Source organism: Simochromis diagramma, unplaced genomic scaffold, assembly GCF_900408965.1.
Source record: "Simochromis diagramma unplaced genomic scaffold, fSimDia1.1 OVJJ01000596.1, whole genome shotgun sequence".
Lineage (NCBI taxonomy): Eukaryota > Metazoa > Chordata > Actinopteri > Cichliformes > Cichlidae > Simochromis > Simochromis diagramma.
The window spans coordinates 19,361,031-19,385,080 of record NW_024387245.1 but is presented as its reverse complement, the minus strand read 5'-3'; the positions used below and the strand labels follow the sequence as shown (position 1 = coordinate 19,385,080).

At 37.7% G+C, this 24,050-nt stretch overlaps 2 protein-coding genes across 2 annotated transcripts in view; one reads left to right on the top strand and one right to left on the bottom strand.

The window, feature by feature from the left end:
• si:ch211-127i16.2 (probable flavin-containing monoamine oxidase A) overlaps nt 1-17,011 on the bottom strand; it is a 49,551-nt gene extending 32,540 nt beyond the window's left edge. The window contains exons 1-7 of the mRNA XM_040000321.1: nt 16,778-17,011; nt 16,574-16,661; nt 13,079-13,259; nt 12,522-12,636; nt 11,771-11,928; nt 10,774-10,863; nt 5,160-5,244 (exon numbers count right to left, since the gene is read on the bottom strand). Of these exons, the coding sequence (XP_039856255.1) occupies nt 5,160-5,244; nt 10,774-10,863; nt 11,771-11,928; nt 12,522-12,636; nt 13,079-13,259; nt 16,574-16,661; nt 16,778-16,895 (835 nt within the window). The 5' untranslated portion in view covers nt 16,896-17,011. The remainder of the gene's footprint in view (nt 1-5,159; nt 5,245-10,773; nt 10,864-11,770; nt 11,929-12,521; nt 12,637-13,078; nt 13,260-16,573; nt 16,662-16,777) is intronic.
• vsig8a (V-set and immunoglobulin domain containing 8a) overlaps nt 1-24,050 on the top strand; it is a 77,886-nt gene that overhangs the window by 35,725 nt on the left and 18,111 nt on the right. The window lies entirely within an intron of this gene.

The following is a 24,050-nucleotide window of genomic DNA, read 5'->3' as shown; positions in this document are numbered from 1 at the left end:
TGATATAGAAGTGAAAAAGCCACATTGACAATAACAAAATATCCTTCACTCTAGAGCATTTAATTACTAAATAAATGGGTTTACTTAAGGCAATGATAGTCTCTTGGTTCCTCACTGGGTCCAACACTCAAGGGCTGACAGTATTTTTAGTTTTGATCGGATAGTCATTGTCCTGACATTATCATTTCTATTTGACTGCATGGACCTTTTAAAATTTGACATGTGTTACATCTATTCAGTGATCTAAATAATATTCAACTCATAAAGACAGTTTCAATTTAGAATGATAAGAACCTTAGCCTTAGCCATGATGCTAATTAGTATCGTAAACTGTTTGAGTGAAAGAACCCCTTCTTTAGTTTGACAAGTGAAAGTTGCAGTTGAAGGTCAGAAGATTTACATTTGGACCAGACATGGAGAAAAAGTTCCCTCTAGTATGCTGACACCATCCTCATCTACCGTCCTCTGAAGCACCCTAATTTGACAGCTCATCAGACTTTTTTTTTTTTTGCATTACACTGTCATCTATGCAAAACAGTGGCAAGTTCAAGAGCATCTCATAGCGTCCAAGCTATCTGCACAAATGTTTGTTCCTGACCCTTAATACTCTGACATCTGAGGATACTGCTTCCCCTCTGAGTGGTTTCCTTTCAATTTTTCATCGTCATTCTGTCTGTCTTCATTTCATGTCCTTCCTTTTAAAAAAATTCTGGCATTTGATCCTCTCTGACTTAATTTTTGTGAATGCACTCCTGGACAACAGTAACCACACTTTCTCAATTTCTTCTGGATGTGACCTGCAAGTCACATCTGCAGTTGCCTTCGGCAACTAAGGCCTCAAAATTTCCATTACTTTTTCATTCTGAATTTTTAGCACAGCATATGGTACTGGCACTTTCAGTGTCTTTGACTGTTAGAAGGATGAGGAAAGTGAAACTTGAAAAGCCACTCAAATCAAGACATAACATCAAAGGGGTGATGATTCAGAGATGCAGCTTCTGAATGGCAATTTATGAGGAGTGGTGCAAAAAAAAATCCTTTAAAAAGTATGAAAACTTCCGGCTGTCTTTTTGTAAGCTGTAAAAGATAATCATTTCCATCCTCACAAAAACAACAGAGCAGTCCACAGCGTAAGCCTCAGCAACCTGCTGTGGAGAAAAGGAAAAAAAATAGTGACACACACACCTTCTTGCCAGGTAACTGGCTAAGATAATTGCATCTGAAAATAGAAAAATAAATTAATGTGTCAGCTGTTTGATTGAAACAAAGGAGGAAAAAAACACAGTTCTGGCCATAATCCTGAGGAGGTATCCATACCCAGAGCTAATTTAAAAGATACAGGTAATAATGACAAATGAATACCAAAGAAATAGCAGTCGCTACTATCATAAATCTGTAAGGCCATTAGAGATGGGCAGCACTCTTCATCAACCACTTAAACAAAATGTTAAAGATGGAGGTCTGTATCTATGGCCATGTTACAGCACAGACCCTTTATTGAATTACCTATGCATCCCCTTGACACTTATTGAAATTGAAGGCGCAGTAGTCGACATATACACCCTCCCCCATCCATACCTACACCACTGTTCGAGTTTTGCTGTTGGTCTAAGCAAAAGTGGACTTGAGGACAATGACCTCTGAGTCCACAGCAATTTGTTTACTAATTAGTTTAAATATGCTTTAATATTGAATGACTTTTAATTGCTTCTGAATACCTGACTGTAATCTTGACTACTAATTTTAGTGCCAGGAAACCATGCCTTACAGTTTCTGAATAGAAATGAGAATCTAATTAAGACATACTTTTATGCAGTAATCTCTTATCTGGGCAACAACTTCTTGATATTTCGTATTACTGTTTGACTGCACGACTATTACTACAGGGCTGTTCAGGGCAACTACAGTATAGTGTTGTTTGCTGATGTTATCCCATCATACCTTTAAAATGCATACTATGCAGTGTCCATACAGACAAGTTTTATCTATTATTTATTGTAGCACTGAATATTTTACCACCACAATAAAGGCATGGCAGCTGAAAATGCTCAGAAATGAAGAATGGCATGTTTGAGATGAGGGGATATCATTTTAAAAAAAAAAAAACAAAAAAAAAAAACTATTTGATTATACTGTATCGGTTAAATACAATCAAGCTACACTGACTGCACACACAGTGCATTAAAGCCTCAGTGACCATTTCTATTTGTTTGGATGCAAAGGACTAACCACAGCTTTTTAATGATCAGGTTTAACCCCCCAAAAATGTAGTTTGTTAATTGGTCATTTATGACCCTTTTTTATGTCATCATTTTTATCTTTCAAAAACTAACATCCCTACTGACCTAAAAAAAAAAAATAAAAAAAAACAGTAACGATCAATCTCCAATGACAAAAGCTCATATCGACCATGGTTTAGCCTTCCAGGAGACCAAATTTTCCATAGCAATTATCCATTGGTCAATGAAGGTTTGCAAAATTATAGCTATGATTGTCTGTTCTTCAACACTTGCTATATTACTCATCAGGAGAGATGTAAAATATAAAGAGAGAGTGAAATTTATTTCCACTGAGTTTAAACTCAGCAAGATAAAAATCACAGTGCGTTAATTATCTTCACAATCACTTTAGCTCCCACTTCATGTTTAATCCCTAAATTAGGCTCCATTAGTTTCATTCACAGCACAGCAGATACTGACCTAGAATCCTGACTCATGCAGTGTAAGTTGTCAAAATCATTGCTAATGCACTGTTTACCCATTTTTCTACTAGTGTAAACCAGACCTGAATGGCACATTTCCTCACCATTGCCCAAGCCTCTTCTAATTAGAGCAGCTCCTCCTGCACGAGATATGCATCCCACTATACTCAGGTACTGTGAGTTTGCAGTCTTTGAGAACTTTAGCTTCACCGCTTTCAAAATAAATACACACAGACAAGCCCACACAAACGTGTGCACTCACAGCATGTTCTACTAAGAGCTTCCTGAAATGAGAAACAGTAATACGGTGTGAAACTAAATGCTAATTTAGCAGCTGCAAAGCTCTCTGTAACTGTTGCTGAATATTGGATGGTATGCTTAATTGCATTATATTAAAAAACAAACAAACAAACAAACAGAAATTTGAAAATGCTTTTCAGGATTTTTATCTTAATCGTATCTAGTCTCAGATTCTATAAACATACTAACCTATAAACCAGGGGTGTCAAACTCAAATACACAGTGGGCCAAAATTCAAAACTGGAACAAAGTCGCGGGCTAACATTAATATTTATTTAAAAAAAAATCTTCCTCCAGATATAAAAATGAATCTTTTCTTATGGACTCAAACAAGTTTTGCTGAAAAACTGAATTTGGAACAAGCAAAGCTTAATACTAAACTATATATACATTAGCTGTATAATACCAGTAGGCCAGCTCTAATAGTAATTTGGTATGGCTTCGCGGGCCAAATGTAATTAGGCTGCGGGCCAAATTTGGCCCACGGGCCAGAGTTTGACACCTATGCTATAAACTATTTGCCAAGAAAAACATCCAAATATTTTACGTGTCCACATTTCAAAATTAACACATGGCAACAGATCCTAATTCCACATTCATCATTTTCATGCATAGCAATCTCAATATGCCGTGTGACAAAACAGTTCATAAATCATGAACATGAGTGAAAGAAGGGCTATCAAAAAGAAAAAGAAAACCTGACGGGACTCATTACAAAAGATGGATGGATGAACAGGGAGGTAAATACAGGAGCCAGGAACAGGTCTAAGATGATGTATTTGAAAACAAATCCTGGTGTGTGTGAATATAGTGGCACATCTTGATGCCAGGCATCCTGTAGACTCGGAAAGTTTGAGGGGTTTTCACATTTTGTAACCAGCTGCCCATTACTCCAGTGACTTTACAATTCGTTTGAAATGTCAGCACCAAAAATCTGTAAAAGAGACAGAATTGAGGTGCAGTCCATACAGCAAATATAATTTTAGACTTCAGCCGTCAAAGAGAGACTTGGTATCATTTCGTCTTTATCGTCAATCCCACCTGTCTTGTTCTTTCTCACACCCACAAATCACAAAGCTGCCCAGGTTTACCCAGTTCCCAGAAAATTCAACCTGAAACATGTCACAAAGAGGACTTTAAGCTGCAAACCTTTGTTAAATTTACACCCAACTTCTTTTGGGAGAGGTGTCGTCTCAATCACTGGGTTGACTTTGGCTTTCAAGAGTCCCTGTCAACCTCCCCACACTGATTTAGGGCCAAAGTGTGGCACTGCCAGAGCAATCCATGCTGCATAATTCAACACTGCTCTCAGACCTGTCTCATTAAGGATCCTGGCTTTGGTCCATGGCTCTGACTATGAGGCTTTGAGTGACAGATCTTTTGCCAGCTTAGTACAAATAGGAACAGACTCAGTATAAGCCTGCACTTCGGATTTAGCTTCAGCCCTTTCCAAACCTGGCAAAACCAAGTGTGCTTCCAGTCACAACTTCAACCTGCATCAACTCCACCCTTGGTGTGTGTCCTACACATGACAAGCACCAGCTGGAAGGCAGAAATCAAATCCAAATCCCAATCAACATCAACACAATTTTCCACTGTAACTGATTAGATGCTGGGGTGCAGGTATCTCTATTTCCATATGAGGAAACTAAATCAAGGGTTGAGAAAAATCCCCATATATTGTCAGACAGCCACGAGTAAACAAATCACCTGTCTGTAAAAATAATTTTTATAGCATTGCTTTCCTTTGAATTTTGGTTCAGTTAAAGCTTATTACAAACAGTCCAAAATATGTAAAGCATTCCCTGCTTTGGTAACTTGAATTTAGAAAGGTTGGTAATGGCATCTTTGCCACTTTCAACTTCCCACAGCTAACGGTTGTAAGTCATGTTAGACTCCAGTTAAAGTTTTGGCTTTAACATTTGCTGTGGTTCAGAATCTAATCCAGGCAGTCCATGAGCTGGAGACCTGAGTGTACTTCAGCCAAAGTGGCTGCCACACTCTAGAGCTGAAGAAGATTTAGGAAAATCATAGATTTATCTGCATGGATGGACAGTTTGCCACATTTGACAGACAGATGAGTGAGAAGGATATTTGCCTTCTGCATCACTGAGAATTTCATTTAGCAAGTTGACAGTGGTGGGAGACGCACACTGACCTGCCAAATGAGGGGGGCAGGTGACAATCACAGCTCTGCACAAGAAGGTGTCTGTAGCAGTCATCACCCTGGCCCACTCAGCATCCTGTTTAAACACAAACAGGAATACAGTTTTATTTTAAAAACTAAATTTCATTTTGTTTGATATGGTAGAGCTGTTTTAGGTTACTTCTTTGATCGATTTTGGATATAATTTATTACCAATACAGTATACACAAAATGAAGTTACTTGCCCTCAGTTGTTTGTCCCTTTGTTCTGTTGAATTACCTTTTTTCCCCCACCACGGTTAAATTCTGGGGTTTTGCTTTCCATTAAGCCACATTATATAATCGTCTTGTTATATATGTGTTGTATATATTTGTTACATTAAGTGAACCGTAGTCCTTGGAGAATGAGTTATGAGGAGAGTTGTTAAATGATAAATCATATTTACTTGTCTGTGTTCATTAAGTATTCCACTAATGTGCTTTTAGAGATCTTTTTAAATGAAGAAAAGTTTGGATTACACAGAGTGGTCAGTGAGACTAGAAATACAGTATACAAAAGCATGTACATTACATTACAGCACATTAAAAGAAAATCCTGTAGTAAGGGGGTTGTGGTAATTCTTCTGTCTTGTTTTTGGTCTATTTCTACTTTTAGGAGGGTGGGGTCACAGCCGATCATTGCAAAGTTGCTTTGAGTAGTTAGCTCTATCCTCATAGTGTAATGGTATTGGCCATTCCCAGCATCATGATGACTACATCGATAATGGCAGAGGGGGTAACTGAATGCTTTGAGCATAAAAATGATGTTAATCACATGCTATAGTTTCACTCACCAGTCTCAGTTTTGATTGAAACAACTTTTAAATGGTGGTTTATGGAGGTAGAAGAGGCAGTGTCAAACTATCAGAAGTAGGAATTTATGTAGACATTTACATCTAAAGATCTGAGATGTAGCTCTTTGTTTTTCACTATTTTGTTTTTTTGCTGTTTCTGTAAGTGGCAGTGACCTTAATTTGCTGGATGTTCACAACTTGGAAAATTGTGGTATTGTGTTAACACAAAGCTTTTATAGAGGTGGTCACACATACTGATTATCAGTTAATCAAATGCTTTTGATTAACAGCACCTGGTTTTTAGTTACCCTCTTAATCCCTAAGAAACCAACAACAACCTTTTATTTGTGGCACTGTTTAAAGCACAGAGTTAGTTACAAAGTGCTTCATATTTTGGATAAACATATCGTGTCATATCAAACATATGGTCTTCCATTTATTCCTACATACTTTCACAAGCATAGGTGAAATTAGATGTCAGTTATAGCCAAAAATAATAGAATAATGATTAAGGATAAGACAAGCTATTAAAAAGAGTTTTCAGCAGCTTGTAAAAGAAACCACTGATTGTGTAAATCTGATGGGGTACTCCAAAGTTTAGGAGTTGAAACCTCAGCTGTGTGGTTGTCTTTTTCCTTAAAATATAAGACCCAGATCAGATGATTAGAGAGGCTGAGGTCTCAGTAGCTTATATATGCAGGAGCCTGTAGCCATGTTGCGCTTTACATGTTGTTAATAAAAAATTCAGAATGACTCTGAGTTACTTATTGCTTAATGACAGGCTTGGATAATGATGTGCATACCCCCTGCAGAGTGTTCTCCTTTGGATGTTGTAAAGAGGTCTTTCTTTATCGTGGAGCCATCAAAATGTCCGTGCTATCTTCCTGATGGATTTGTTAGAATGGCTTGTTTCAGTGACATTGAGAGGTCCTTTGACCGCATGCTGTGGGTTCACAGAAACAGTTTTCAAATGCAAATGCCCCACTTGGAATCATCTCCAGACCTCTTTACCTGCTTAATGTATGAAGAAGTAACAAAGTTATAGCCCATACCTCTCCATGAAGCAGCTTTTGAGTCAATTGTCCAATTACATTTGAATCACTGAAAGTCGGTGTCTGCATATAAAAATGACTTTTCTCAGCAGGTAAAGCAATATTTTTTTTCAATCCCTTAAATTGAAGCTGGTCCGATTTTATAACTTCAGATGGCGTCTGATGGAGTCACCAGACACATAAGTTAGAGATAATGGCTGTGCTTTGATTTCAACTGCATTTAGGTGTAAAATAATCATTCTCAGCGAACATTAGAAAGAACAGAACGTCTGCACTGTGTGAGAAAGAAAAATAACAATGACTTTCACTGGTGCACCTAACTCTCCAGGCAAAGAGGTTGACCTCTAACTGCAAAGCAGTGCTCATGTATTTTTAATCAGTGAGTTTTATTTTAATTCATTTATTAACATTTAATTGTAATTCCTTTCTGATTCAGCATACTTGGTTCTGATTGACCATTTTTAGAAACAGACTTGCAATGACATGAAGCTATAAAAAGCAAAAATGGAAGAATTCTTTCACATTCTTCAGTTAAAATAGCAGTTTTTCAAATATGTGTTGGATTGAACCTCAATTCAACTTGAAATTTTTGACTGTTCAGTGGCAACATTGGGGAAATAGGGTAAGGTTACTTAAAAATGCTTTCAGAGGAGGCTGAAGCTTGGCATTTTGATTAAGAAGGTGAGCATTTGTACCTAGTCCTTAGTAGTACTCTTAATTCGTTTGTGTCCATGCTTCGCGAAGGCATAACTCCCAGAGTTACAGTTGGAAAATGTTATTATCAAATGTGAGATTTTGTCACGTGCAGTTGTTATCGTGTTTTTATTTTCTGATATCTTTTTCTTATTTTTTTGTTTTGTTTTTGGCAAGGCCATATGCCTGTCGGCAAAAGGTTCCTGAGTGTTATCGCAGCCTCACCAAATGGGACATCTCTGTGTGAAGTATTTTGAGCTTCTCATGCCTGTATTTGTTTCCTTTCTGTGCTTTGCTTCATCTTAAGTGAAGTGAAAACTCCCAATTGCCCGTAGCTGTGAATGTCAGTGTGAATGTGTTTGTCTGTCAATACGTGTTAGTGCTTTGATAGGCTGGCAAAATGTCAAGGGTGTGCCCCGTCTTTCACCCAGTCTGTGCTTGTACACACTATTGCCTTTTTGTGACCATTTACTTTATAAATGATGCAGTTTTACCTTTAGATATTTTCTAAGTAATTAATATTTATCAGGACTGAGTATATTTTTCATTTGATTCTTTTACTTTAGACACTTATTAAAAAAAACCTCTTTCTTGAGCAGCTTTTTAAATTTTTTGTCTATAAGAAGTAAATTTGCAATGAAAGACAACATAATTTAAGATTTTTGTATGTCTGTGAAGATCTTTATAAAAAGATAAATAAAAGTGCAGGTTCCTTTGTTCTTTGGATGTTGGTTACCTTTTATTCCATTCTCAGTAAAGATGATCCCACACTGCTTCAGTTATGTTGAAGTCTAGGCTCTGGGGAGGCCAATCCATGCCTGATTGTGTCCTATTGTGTTTTTCTGTTTACAGTAGATGTGTTTTTACTGCATTGGCAATGTGTTTGGGATTATTTTCATGCTGAAAAGGGACGCCATCGGCAATCACATGTTTTTCAAATGGTGATGTTTTCAGTCCATTCCTTGTGTAAACCAGCTTTTCTGTTCCTCATGAATGGCTTCTTGACACTGCCTCCATTGAGAACTTCTGATGAGGCTTCAGTGAACAGTAGATAGAACACCTGGAGGGCCAGATGCATCTCTCAGGTCCTGTGTCAGGTCTTTGCTGGAATGTTTCCCTATATCTATTAAGAGGGCATGACTTTCAGATGCTGTTCATCTGCTGTAGAGAGTTTTTTTTAAGGTCTTCCACTTCTCTTGTCTAGCAGTTTTCTAACACTGCAAATCATGCCAGGATTTGTCAGCTAATAAGTCTTTAGGAATAAACTTGTTGGTGCAAAAATACTATTTTATGTCTGTCAAACTGTGTCACATTTGGCATTTTTCATAGTTTCAACAAAAAAAAAGGGAAGAAATTGTATTTTTGCGACAGGCTGCTAGTGTCACATTGCCTAAAGGTGCAATTTAAGATTGGTTCTTTGCTAAGTTGTCTGTTATGTTTAGAGATAACGGTGCAGTGAAATGCTTACACAACTGCTCGTGACCTAAAGAAACAAAAAAATGCTATGAATAAGATAGGAAATAAATGTGAAAATTAAAAAGGGTCAATTTAACTAGGAAGGAATAAAATAAAATATAAAAATTAAAGTTAAAAATGAAATAACTGTACAACAACAAATTAGAATGAAGGGTAAATTTAACTGGGAAAGAATAAGATAAAATATATAAATTAAAGTTGAAAATAAAATAAATCACACACGCTATGTGCACTTTCTATGCTTAAATGATTCATGATTACAAGGACTGGACTGGAAAAGAGTGAAAAAGCCACCAATCTTCAAAGCAAAAATTTGAAAGACTTTTACAAAGCCTGGAGAACAATTTTTCAAGACCACTTTGATAATTTGTTCATACTTATAATGCTCTTTCTTTTCAGTCTTCATGAGGGGAAACGCCTGCCTAGCATTTCCTCATTTTAAAGTCCTGATGATGTCACACGTGACATCAGCAGGTCAAACGAAGTGGAGGTGTTTCTTTGTCCATAGAAATGCTTCCTTTTGTTTGTGTTAAGGTTTAAAGGGACTTGTTGAATCTTTTTCTTTTCCTTAATACAGCCATTTAGTTGTGTAAATGTGCCAATTAGAAGTGTGACGTTTTGTGTCTTTTTAATCATCTGTGTAGAGTTTTAGATCCCTCAGTTCAAGTGAGTGGTACTGCCTGGGCTAATTGAAGGGAAACTGATGGCCCTCTTTAAAGCCAGTCTCTACCAGATTCAGATGAGAGAGGAGAGGTGAGCTGTGTTACCAGATCCATGTTCTGTTGAGGTTTGTTAATTGAGTTACTTTGGGGGAAAGTTTTGTTAAGTTACACATTAAATTAAGTTCACTGTAAATAAATTGCTCACGTCTGGAAACCTGAAATGTCTGCGTAGTCTGCTTCCCTACCACCTTCCTTGACGTTCGAGTTTGACTACTTCACAGGTGGATCAGGGTTTCTAGGGAAATGTAAATAAAACACAACTCGAGCAACTGAACTGTAAAAATCACCAAAGAGTGAACTAACTGAACTAACAGAGCATGCAGAACATTTTGGTTACTGCCTGTAAACTGTGGCAACTGTGACTCCCAGGCCAGGCAGATGACCGGGTACTAATGAGAGCCGTGATAACTGAGAAAGTTTGAGGGAGCGTGGGGCATGAAAATGAGAACAAACAGCCCAGAGTGTGGAAAGGCATATATAGTCATCCAACCTGAAGGGGACTATGAGTTGTGGTTCAGAGACGTGAAGTGTTTCTTTTATTTTTGTTTTTGTTCAAAGTAAATATTTGTAGAATATTTATGTCTGCACAGATTTTGTGTCAAAGTTGATGGCTGTAGCTATGGGTGGGTTGTTTTTTTTTTTTTTGGTTTTTTTTTCAAACAAGAAAATATATTGATGAGAAGCACTGCATTTACATGGAGCCCTCTTAGTCTCTCAGCTGTGGATAAAGGAGACATTCAAGCAGAACAGACAGGGCCTTCACATGAGACAGCCTGTTTCCCTACTGAGGAAGCTGTTATCTCTGTGTCGCGCCTCATCAATCCCTGAGTGAGCCGTTACTGTACCCTACCTGCCATATGGCTGTCACAGCACAACCCAGCCGGACATTCTTCCATCCAACACGGTCTGCCAGACACTCTGAAAGCTGTTGGGTGCCTCCCTGTGGAGAGGCAGATATTAGACTTCAAGGTGTGCTTAAAAACTATTATTATTAATTAACAAAATACTTGACCCCTGCAAATGATCGATTTTTCTATACATTTCAATTTGCATTGCTCTCAAGTGTATTTCTAGGAAAAGTTTCCTGGTTAGTCTTCATAAGCCAGAAAACTGACTTCAGGTAGGTTTTTTGTTTTTGTTTTGTTTTGGGGGGTTTTGCACCAGTGTAAAACAAAATATGAGCAAATGTTCACAGCTGCTTAAGTAGAGAAAAAAAAAACAAATAAGTGATAATGATACATGCACACAAATAAGTGCTAAGGTCGAGAGGAAGGAAAAAACATAAAATACCACAGGAATAAGTTTCTGTTAAGTTGAAACGCTTTTTTCAGTTCACATTTGGTGCCGTGTCGTGTTCAGTGATGCTGCGGTACTCATTCCAGGCCATAGCGAGGATGCAATTAAAAGAAAACCGCTCCAGATGATAACAAGTGCAGGAAGTGTGCTAAAACATAGGTTTTAAAAATCAAGCACTTTGCACCATTTAGCCAAAGGCCTCCTTTTGTCGATCAGTTTTTATGCCCCTTTTTTTGGCTCTCAGCCCATTTTTACACATGACCATTGTTGGGAGGGAGAGAAGTTTCTGAAGCAATAACACAAAAATGGATCACACAAGTTTTATGCTTCCAGAGGACTAAAAAGTGGAAAAAATCCAATACAAGACTGCGGCTTTAAATGCGAATCAATATTTCGAGGACAAAGGGAGGCAGTGGGATTTTTGGGACATGGAATGGGAGGTGCTAAGTTTAATAGAAAATAAATAAATAAAAAGGTCAGTGTGGCCTGAAGTTTTGAAAAAGCACTTGTGTCAACAATATTGAGTGTGGGGAATGATAATAGGTATGTACCTTTATCTTGAACTCTTGAGCACAACCTGGAGTGCTCTCCAGCAGCTTCAGTAGCCCTCCAGCAGCTGTAGCATACATCAGGAAGAATAGGAAAGACATCTGGGATGGCTCAATTCCAAAGACAGACCTGCTACACAGCCCGATTTCCTCTTTTAGTTCTGTCATGGAATAATACATACTATAGACTTCACACATGCGATAATAATACACATTTTCCTACAATGACAGTATAAAATTGTTATGAGCTAACCAACACAGAGTACACTGTCAAAAATTCAGCTTGCTACATGAAAGAGCTACCTGAGAGGATGGTAATTATCGCTTCTGCAATTATCCTGTCAAATGTAGATGCCTTTTTTAGTTTTCTCTCAGTGAATCTGCCGATGCAGTGAGTCATTTGATTTGGCGTAAAGAATTTAATCATTAATAATCTATGCAGCACCCACAATGCAATATCTTGACAAATGCATGCCAGATTTTCTGACAGGGGAGATTCCCAAAGGATTAAAGCACGGTTCCATGCCACCATTATGCTTGCATGCATCATTGTGAGCAAATTCTTGCACATATTTTATTGGTACATTTATCTGCAGTGGAAACTATTTTCTTTCCTAATCTTGTTTTCTACTTTTTGAAGATGAGATATGAGGAACTCAAACTTGAATCTCTGGAGTCTCACCAGAGGAGCTCGACATGTTTGCTTGAGAAAGATTGAGGCGATGAGAAGGTTAAAGGCACTCTTTAAACTGACCTGCAGTCCAAGCGTGTTTCTCAATGTACGTGTGCAGCGTCATGCTGTCCAGTTCTTCAGCATTTGGAGTCTTTGAGGGATCCTGGACGCATACTGTTGCGCACAGTCTGTCAATCTGAATGCAGAGGAAAATCACCACATCACACCCACACATGATGGTTCACCACTGTGAACCAAAAGTATCCCATTGATAGAGATAATAACAGAAGAATAGCTCAAGGCTGCCAAATAGGATTTTGCCAGTGCAATTTTCCCCACAGTATATTCTTCCTACTGGTACTCTAACCATTTATCTTGGACTCAAGATTTTCTGGTGCTTTGCTGTGTGGTAAATGCACGTTTGTCCTATAAATCCAAAAACAGAAAACAAAGTATCATTACCATATTGATTTGAAACTTTTACATTTTTATTGGATAATAAAATTAATTTTTTAAATATATGTTTGGTATACAAGAAATCAAACCAAACATCATAGATTGGAACTGTAGTATTTCCAGATCCTTCTACTCTGACTGGGCAAAGTACTAACGATAGAATGTTACTCTGCAAGTCTCACCTTCCACAGGATCTGTGTGAAGTCCATTAGCACCACAGGGGACAGAACAGGAATGCTGGTCTTGTAAGTGCGAACTTTGGAAGTTGGCCCACCCATGTGGTGCACCTTTCTACCCATATTGAACTGTGGGTAGACTTCTAAGCCCAGCTCTTTTATGAGCTTCAAGACGTGCGTTTGAGTACTGTAAGAGAAAGCATGCTGTTTTAAAACCATTGTTTTTGTCTTTACTGTGAAGTTTTCTGCTAATACATGGTCCAAATGTCATGTTTACTGTTTGTATAGAAGTAGACCTCAAACTTCTACAAGGTTCTACGTTTCACTTCTCAGAGTTCAGATGTTTTCATGTGTTCTGTGACTCACTTAACCGATGTTGGGCTGTAGTTTCAAGCTCACATTTCTAAACAAAGTAACAACGAAATTATAGTTTTATTAGCTGAAATTGTAATAACTTCATATTCTGAGAGCTGAGAATCATTTGCCGTCTTGACCTTTTAGTGTGGAGCCATGTATTTGTAATGCTTGCAGAATGTTGTTTGGCATTGAAATAATATCAGTATTGATTGATTGGCAGTAAATGTTGCTCCAGAGTCTGCATATTTTGTCCAGCAATAATGTTACCTCTGCATATGTGCAAACCACTTATTTTATTTTCACTAATGGGTGCTATCTTTAGAGCTGTCCACTGATAATTAGTCAGAGGGTCCCGCTTTTTTGTTTACCCCAGAGGATTTCTAGAGATGAAACAACAGGAGAGTTTCCTACTTCACCTCTGTCCAGATCAGAATCCAAGGAAGTTGGCAGCTTTTCTGGGTCCTGGTCTTTTCTGTTCATTGTAAAGTTTCAGCATGTGTGCTGAAAGTGGTGCTTTATGAATAAAACTAGATTGAATTGATTTAAAGTAGAGACTGCATGTAACCATACGAGTTGATTATTTAAAATCATTCTCAGCAATATCACTGATCAAACACTGAATTCAGGAAAAAAAATAGCCAGAGTAGGAAAATGAGATAGATAACGCAAGTTTGAGAAATACTGGTTGTTGAATTTAAACCTTACATGTTGTTTTGGTCGATTTTGGCCCATTTTTGACATTTGATAGCCCAAAGTGTGATTTCTTTTAGTCTAAAAGTTGATTACTTATTTGGACACAAAATACACAATTATGAAAATGTTTAAAAATATTTTAGTTTTGTACAGCCTCTATTGTGTAAGCTGAGACTGTTCCAGGTCAAACTTGATCCGTATTGGTAAATGGACTGGTTCTTATATAGCGCTTTTCTACTCTTCTGAGCACAAAGCGCTTCACACAACTTGCGGATTCACCCATTCACACCCATTCGCACAAGCGCATTTTTTCTTAGTGCTTTCTAACTAACATTCACACACACATTCATACTCCAATGGAGCAATTTGGGGTTAGTATCTTGCCCAAGGATATTTGGCATGCAGACTAGGGGAAGCCAGGAATCGAACAGCCAACTTTCCGATGAGTAGATGACCTGCTCTGACCTGAAGGTTGGTTGGGATGAATTTTAGATCCATCAGTAGTGTGAGTTAAATCAAGGAAAATTGTGGTTTTAGGAAATCTTGAAACTGTGACACTATGTGTCTGTGTACATGTTTTATGCCACAGTGGTGACAGAGGTTAAGGGGACGTTGACACTGTCAAGAATTGTCTGTGTGCCCACCGCTTGTTGGTCTTTGAAGGATCACTGAGGAACCTCAAAACGGTGAAATGGTAAAACAACAAAGGAGTGATCATATATGGTGCATGTAAGGAACAGAGGGCAAAGGGTGCCTTGACACAGACACAAACTCTGCAATAGAGCAGTACAGAGCTGCAGGATTTCTGGTAAAAATCCTGGCTGGGGCCTTGCACATGCATGTTCTCTCTGTGCCTATGCGAGTCTCCACCTTCATGCCACAGTCCACAGAGGTGCATCAGTTTCTTAACATTTATAGAATAAAGTGCTGTATGAATATGTAATTAAAGTGTGACTTGTAATTAAGTGGTTTGAGTGATTAGTAAAACTAAAGAAGAAATTATGTAAAAGTCGGTACATTATGTTACATTTAGACCTACAAGCAACTCCAATTGAATAGAACACATTTATGGTGTTATTTTTGTAACACTATTCTGAGCGCGCAAAAAAAAAATTTGAGCGCATGTAAAAAAAAGTTTGCAGGTGCAAGTGTTGCATTTTGAGGAGAAATTTATTTTGAGCAAAGAAAAGCTAAATTTGAGTGAACAAAATTCATTGCTGTTTTCATCCTAAGGTTCTTTAATAAAAAAGAATCCTACATTTCACTTTACTTACACTTGATCTCACTCACAATGGCATCAAAGTTTTCACACTCATGTTTTCACACTCTATCGATATCTATCTATCTATATCTATATATAGAGATATAGAGATATAGAGAGATATAGATATATAGATATATATATATATATATATATACAGAGAGAGAGATATAGAGATAGATATATATAGAGAGAGATTTTTTTATAAGCAACTTAATAAGAGATGGTTAGGCTGGTACCATTTAGTGAGTTAACCAACAGGGTATTTATAGGATCTAAATATATTCTGTAGTGCAAATTTTTGTATAGACACGTATTTTGAGGTATTATTTGGAAATGGGGAAAATTAACCCAAACCATGCAAAGGCACAAAATAGAAACGGTATATGAGGGTTAAGAAAAGGTTGGACACAAAGGTTAACACATAAGTGCTAGTGGGAATCATTGAAAGAGAACTGCCCTTGAATACGTGTGAAGCCTTGAAACCCTGCATAATGATAGTTGTTTTTTTTTCTAGGTAGCTGTTTATTTGTAGATAGATAAATGTTGTAATTGTTGTTCTAGATAAATGTTCAGTAGTAGACTGTAAGAATACTGCTAAGAAATCCTGCAATACACACTTTGCGACTAGTTTCTCTGAGACTTTAACCCTGTAATCTCAGTATTACATTGCATTACATAAACAGTATCAAGTAACCTCATTCACATCAACCAATCCTATCCAAGGGTTTTCTTATAAGTGGGTACCTGCCAGTACCTTAGCTGCCTGTGTTAACAACATCATAATCTAAATGCTCTGTCTGTGCCGTAAAGATAATGTTTCCGTAAGCAATGCATTCACATATATTCACATATATTATTCTTTACATGATCATGGGAAGCTGGAGTCAGTCCCAGCTCTCATTCAGCCAGCATTTGTCATTGTCTGTGCTGTCAGGTGTCAGTGATAATCATTGTACAACTAGGCCATTCAACAATAGGCAACAATCTGTTGCAATTATTGTGGATAAATTTCATTTGTTTAGCTAAGGTCTTCATTTTCTGGGTAATCTTCCAAATCCCAGTGACTCAGTCGAAACGTCTCCCCTTTTTCCAGAATAACACATTTGCATTTGAGTCATGTTTACTGTAATTCTACTGCATTTCTGTTTCTACCTTCAGTATTAATGTATTTATTTGATCAACATTACCTTCCTACCCATTGCCCTCCAAGGTCCCAGCAATCAACACCACTGGCTGCTGGTAACTTGGCAGTCACTGTGCGCCCTCCCACCCGATCTGCGTGACACAACAGTCATAATTCTGTTATAACAGTGCAATAATTTTTTGCTTCATTATATAATTCTGCATTACAAGTTACCAGTTGCCTTTAAATAGCATGAAATTTTACAAACCTTTCCCTTCCAGAATCAGTATTTTCATACTGGCGTCCCTTTTTTTAAGCCAATGAGCTGCACTCAGTCCAGAAAGTCCAGCACCAACAACTATAACGTCCCAAATTTCCGCAGTCATAGTCACTTTCTTCAGTGCCAACTTAGCGTGTGCCGGTAAACTGAGGATTCAGACACTCAAATCCAGCCTGTATTCCCTTTTCTTCTCTGTATCAATTAGGTTATCTTATCTTGCAAAGCCTGGGTGGCTTTCATAATAGTGCACTTTGGAACTGTGAACAAGTGAGCTTGTGACCTAGTTGGCAAAGAATCAGCTGTGCAAATTCCAGCAAATAAAGCCAAGAGAGGCGTTTGATTCTTGAACAGTAGAGACATTGTCAGATATAACATCTTTGTAAGACCATGGAAAAATTTAGGCAAATTTTCAAATATGAATCTTGGAACATTCAAACATACATACATATATATACATACAGAGAATAGAGTAATCGGTTGTAAGTCAGAAGGAGAATTGGCACTATAGAGCAAGAGCAATATTATGCAAATAAAATGTAACTTTGAACTTGGAGAAGAATAGATAAGAAGACTGGAAAAGACTTCACCCAGTTGCTGGAGACAAAACTGAAGGGAGAGAGTCCCACAAACAAGCAGCAGCTGAAAGCAGCTGCAATGAAGTCCAAGCAGAACATTTCAAAGGAGGAAGCGCAGTAATATTTGGGGATGTCCATGGGTTCTAGACTTCAGGCAGACACAGACTGAGAAGGATTTTCATCCAGTTATTAAAAATAATCCTTGTGTTAGTTTGACCAATTAGTTTGGAGTCTCTGAAAATGGGGGCCTGAGTATAAAAATGGACATGATCTGTAAACAGATAATGCAGTGCATTTGTTAAAACCTTTGAATTAAACATGAAAGTTGATACTTCAATTACATCTTGATTGTTGGATTTAAAATCCACTGTGCTGGTGTACAAAGGCAAAATCACAAAAACTGAGTCATTGTCCAAAAACCTGCGGGTCTAACTGTATTATCTCCATATAAATGTGTACAGGCTTTGAAGCCGTTCTCAGTGTGAAAAATAAATGAGTAAAGAAAATTCAGTCAGGTCGAGGGCACAACGGTGTACTCTGCAACTTTTACGGTTTGTTGTGAAATAAAACCTGATTCTTTCTGAGTCTCTTTTCTTAGTTAAAATGACAAGGACGTTCAGATCATTATGCAATAAAAAGGACTGCTTAAAAATGACTTCTGAGGCACAGCAAGTGAAAACCATACCAACAAGTGTGTGGAACAAGAAGGGCTTGCATGCCTGTACAAACAATGAAAATTCCTCTTGTTCTGGTTTGGATCTTATGTCTTTGAGTCCATCTGTCTCCATTTGTGCCAAACCTCATATGGAGGTGTTCAGAGTTTCTAATTACTTAGCCAAAACCAAAAATCTGGCACATCGTTTGCTCTTATTTTTATGGCAGTTCTTTATTTTCCTTTTAATTTTATTTTGTGGTCAGAATGATCACTGCTGTCTTAAAGCAAGTTCTCAGAAGACTGGAACAATGAGCAAATAAATGAACAGTTCTAATGGCTTTATTCCACACGTTTTTATTTCAGTTGTTTTCATTCCAAGACAACAAAATTACCCAGACAATAAAAAGACCCAGAACAAACATTTATTTGCACCTACAGCAGATGACAAGCATTTGTTTAGAGATGTTTCTGTGTCCCTAACAAATGTAAATTAAGGTTCCTCTTTGCCTCTTTTCACTCCCTTAACAAACAGGTTAACAAAAGACAGGATGTCCTCATCACTTCACATAATAATGTTGCAGAATAACTTTAACTATGTACACTGATGTTCTAAAATCTTTTTTTTTTTTTTTTTTTTTTTTTTTTAAATTTTTCAGCCATCTGTCCAGACAAAAATTCCTCTTAACTAAAACTGACCCCTTTTCAAAATAGTTAGCAGTGTGTGAACAAAAATTGCAGATTAGTTTCTCACTGTGTAGCATTTTCAAATTAATGGCTCAAACAAAAACAAAGGAGCAAGGGTTGCGTGGCCTTTGATAGGGCAGCATTTAATTCGATGAATTGACATCAGAGATGCTGTCAATGGCTTTTTCTTGATGTTGTTACTGTTCGCTTATTCATGTTTTATAATTAGTTCAAATAGTTTGACAACTGAAACAGAAAAAAGTAACCAACTTTATTTTAATATAGCCACTGAGTATCACAGTGTAGATGACACTAGAGCAGGAGGAAACTGAACAGAGATGTAATATGGTGAAGGTTTAATCGCTCATCTTGTTTTTTTTGATCATTAACTACCTGACAGTAACTTTGGATATGTGAGGGTCAAGTGAAGAATGCCTCAATCACACAGGTCTAGTGACCACTGGTTGATGAGAAAAAATATGTATTCCCCAAATGGTTATAGTTCATTTAATGAAGATTATGTGTGAGTTTAAAAAGGAAGATCTGCAATCATTCATCTTTCCTCCTTTTTATTCCATAATTGCGTTGCACATGTGCAATGACAATAAAAGGCTAGTCTATTCCTGGGTGTTTGGCTCCTAGTCTACTCTTTACTTCATTACTCCTTTCCCTTCCTGTCAAACTTAATACTGTCAACACTTGTCCAATCAGCCTCCACTCTGTGTTTTAAATCTGTCCTCCTCTTCATTCTCCTTTACAGGCTTCGTGCAACCCATGTCCACGTCACTCAGAGCTCCATTCAAGAATCCATCTTCATCTTCACCACCACGAGCAACTAGAATCCTATAACCACTGACATTCCATTTTGTCATAATGGGCCATCAGTCTAATTGCTAAATATATCAATTTTCTCCAATCGAGAGACTTCCGGTTTTGACGAGCATGGGGTAGTCACACTTTCCCTTAGCTCCCGCAACTTTTAGTTATTTGAGCAAGCCCGCGTAACTTATCTTTTGAGGCAAATATCTTGGTGGTTTGGTGAAGCCGTCGGAACATTTGATGCCCTGCCATGTCGCCTAAACATGCAAAGTCGAATGGCAAAACAACCGAATGCGCGGCTGCTAGCGTTCCTGCGAATAACAGCACTGCTAGTGGGGCACCATTCGGCTTTACTGGCGGAACTAAAAGTCAGCTTTTTTGACGACGTGAATAAAAAGCTGCACGGACTACAGAAGGCATCGGACAACCACGGTGAGCGCCTAGAATCTTTGTCGGAAAGCGCCGAAACGCTCGACCAGCGCCTTGCTAAAGTGGAGGATACCTGTGAGACACTACGGGTCGCTAATGAAAAGCTGAAGGCTAAGTTATCGGACATGGAGTTGAGAAACAGACGCTGCAATGCCCGCCTTATCTGCCTTGAGGAAGGGATTGAGGGTCCACAACCCTCTAAGTTTTTCTCACAGTTGTTGCAATTTTCTCCAATCATGTTCTATTCTTCCAAATGATCTCTCCTTACATGTTCCTTAAGTATTTACAGATGAGTTGGATTCTTCCATCCAAACTATAGGCTACCTACAGCTAACCACCAAAGCAATCACAAGGTTTTTGATTGGGCATCCTCACTGCAACCAATTTCACTTAGCTGCTAAATAGCAGCTGTTGAATAGCTGATGACACTGTACAGCTCTTGTGATGGGCTTGTAGATAAACACTATTTCATAAGGCTTTGGTCAGATGATGACAAAGGTTTCTACGGAATAATATAGGAAGACTAGTGTGGATGCAAATTTTGTGCAACTTATTGCAAACATTTTCTACAACTTTTTGTAGAGATTTAGACATTAATATCTCATAGACCTTATCATTTCCTTTTAAACTTTACATGTTTAAGTGTCCAGTGAACTGTGCCCTACCAATCAAAACCATCAGTCAGATTAAATTTCCAGTAATTTCTATTGCAGCAATACCAACGCAGCATCTCACCAACCATATAACAGTGTACTAGGGAACTGCTCTGTATCTATCTGGAAACTATTCTGCATAAATAGCATATTATCATACTGGTACTTACTGAGTGATATGCAATGCTGAATCTAATCTAACTTCATTGTGTCCAGGTAGATTCCAGAGGAAGTCCTGAACAGGTTTCGTAAAAGGTTCACATTAAAGTAATTTAGAAAAGGGGAGCAGTGACAGTTTCATGCTTTTAAAGCCCTTAAATGTAATTTCTTCCCACAAAATCCAACCTATTTCTAGACAAGTAATTCCTTTTTTAAAGCAGTTACTCAGAAAACTTTACAGTGTATTTTCAAAGTTTGAAATGAGTGGGTGTGCAAGGTCAAAGAGAAGGTAAGCTGGGTTTTAGATGTTTTTTCTCATAGTGTTCTTTATCGAATAGTGGCCATGGATAAAATGACTTTTTAAAACAGGCACAGAGCATTTAAAATAGCTGAAAGAAAATCATATATACATTTTAAAGAAGTGTTATATATGTGTCCTCCTAAGACCTGAACTCTTTCATGGCATGTATTTGTAATTTCTCTTTGCTATTTGGGCTGATTGGGACCTGATGAATGTAAAGACAAAGAATTACCTGATTATTTTTTTTAACCTCATTTTTGTTTCTGAGAAAAATGAGATCCACATATGAGGACATTGATTTTAAATTTCGACAGAACAGTAGCAGTATAATGTGCTCGTAAGTGGATATCAGGGCCTTGTAAAGCAACATTTAATATTTTGGTCTAGACAACCCAAAATGTGATGTCCACATATGTGGACGCCAGGTCCTTGGAGGGTATAGTACAGTTCACATAAAGCACTTTATCCTCTGCCTCTAATGTGTTTTCTTCATGTGTCTGCTGAAGAGTACCCCACCTTTTCTTGTAGCAGAGACGTGAGTTTTGCAGGGTTTTTTTTTAAGGAAAGAAAAAAGAAAGCAAATAATAAAAAACAGTTTTTCATCACTTTAGACGTCATGTACTCTTTTTTTAATAGCTTTTCATTTGAAACAATGGACATTTGACAAATGGTAGGTGTTTAGGTAGTGTATACAACAAATAAGGTGTACAGTAATTGTGTGTTTCCAGGAAGTTCTTTTTTGGGTGGTGGTGGTGGGGTGGGGGGTATAAAAACAAACCAAAAAATCAATAAAAACATATTTTAATGGGTAATAGGAGAGTGAACAGAGACAGACAACTTGGACAAAAAAACACACAAAGCTTACTGTAGACAAAGCAGCAATTTGTGGCAGGTGATTTGCTTTCAGTGGAGTTCAGCTCTCTTCAAATTAGCACCCTGAGTTTCCCAGCCATTGTTTGCTCCTTCAGTTTCCCTTGTTTACAGAGAGATTGTATTGCATTGTTATTCAGCTGCCTGGACACTGATTTCCTCAAGCACATTTTGATTGGTTTTCTAAAATTGTACATAATTTGTATTCATTAACTTGTGATTACAAAAGGAAGAATGGAGGGTGTTGAAAGCAATATTAACAGCTGAATAGCAATATCAAGATAACCTTTTGTTAAAGTGGTCACTATCCAATCAGAAAGCTTTATGGTAATAAGAAAGGGCTACAGGAGGAGCTCACATTAAAGCAAGAGCAACAGGTATCACACTGCTGTTGTTCCTTTGTATTCCACAGATAGATGTGTGTGTGTGTAGCACCTCCATTCAGGTAATATCAGTATAAAGTATCTATATGAATACTTTTTTTTTTTTACATGTGACTCATAAACTATATATTTGAGGACACTGTACTCATTATTTTGACCAGCTACTAGCGACTATTTTAAAAAGGAACAGTATGTTTAAACTAAGCCGCTCTCAGTTGAGAACAGGATTTTACCTCAGCTGCCCGCCCTGGCTCTCTGTGTTCTTGTTATGGGCTGCAGTTTTCTTGAGCCCAGGTAAGTACACAGACTGAATTACATGAATCTACCTATGCATGTATAAATGGTAAATATGGTGTATTTATCTACTGCATAATGCTGTTTTAGAAAAACTAACATTAAGTAAGGCATATTTTTATGGACAGTAATTGAGACCTTCACATCTATTCTCTATTGAAGTCTGCTGAGACTTAGAGCTCAGTGGTGTTAGTTTTCCATGTTACCATGGCGCCCGGGCTGCCCAATCAGAGATTACGTTTGGAGATGATTGTTGACTCCCTAATGTTCCTGGGACTCACATATGTGCAACGTTTGTGTGCGTGTGTGTTTTTCCTTTTTTAGGGTGCGGCTCTTATACTGGGCAGCTCTTCTTATTTTGACTGAGAAGTATATTTAAAGTTTATTTTATTTTACTATAGACAAACAGAATTATCTGAAATGTAGTTTATGTACTTTTTCCCACTAAGCACTTACAGTTGTGGTCAGAAGTTCACATACACTCATTATGGGTATGAATATCATGGTAATTTGTTTTGGCTTTTTAATGATTTATTTGAACTCTTCTATTTCTGGGGTGTAATGATTATATAGCATGCACCTGTATGAATTTGTGTGTGGGGGGGGGGGGGGATTTCTGTAGCCCACACAGGGTCAAACGTACACATACAGGGTCAAATATATTCATACATTCACTTAAATCTTTTATTAAGTGGTGCTGAAGGCTCTAAAGTGTACTTTAACTAGCAAGGCCAAGCCCTACTAACTTCTCAGTAGTGATCATGATTGACAATGACTGGTGGTTTCTCTTTGCCTACATAAAACATGTTTGGCATCACTCATTGGACTGACAAATATCATGAATTATGAGAAAGTCCAAGGAACTCAATTAAGATCTGAATTTACAGAAATTTGGAAGGTCTCTTGGAGACATTTCTAAATAATTACAGACTCCAGGATCATCAGTTCAAACAATTGTACATAAGTACGAGGTATACAAGTGTGTCATCCAGGGGTGGCGCAGCATGAACTGGAAGCTGCTGGAACGCCACTGTCATTTGGTCAGAATGATGAGGTGTGTTTGAAGGAGTAAAGGTGGGGCTTTTAAACCTAAAAACACTATACCAGCTGTCAAGCATGCTGGTAGTAGCATCATGCTCTTGGGCTGTTTTGCTGCCAGTGCCATGCAATACAGAAAGGGGATAGAGTAATGAAAAATAACTATCTTCAGATTCTTCAACTCAAATCAACAGATGATTGAAACTTCGACAGAAGCATGACAATGTTCCCAGACACACATCAAAACTGATTTTGAAATGGATAAAGCAGGCTGAAATCAAGCTTCTGGAACAGCTTTGCCAAAGCCCCGACCTTAACCCTATTGACTATTTGTGGACTATGATTAAAAGCAAAGTCCATTTAAGTTGCCAGGAAACCAACATGAATAGACTACAGATTCT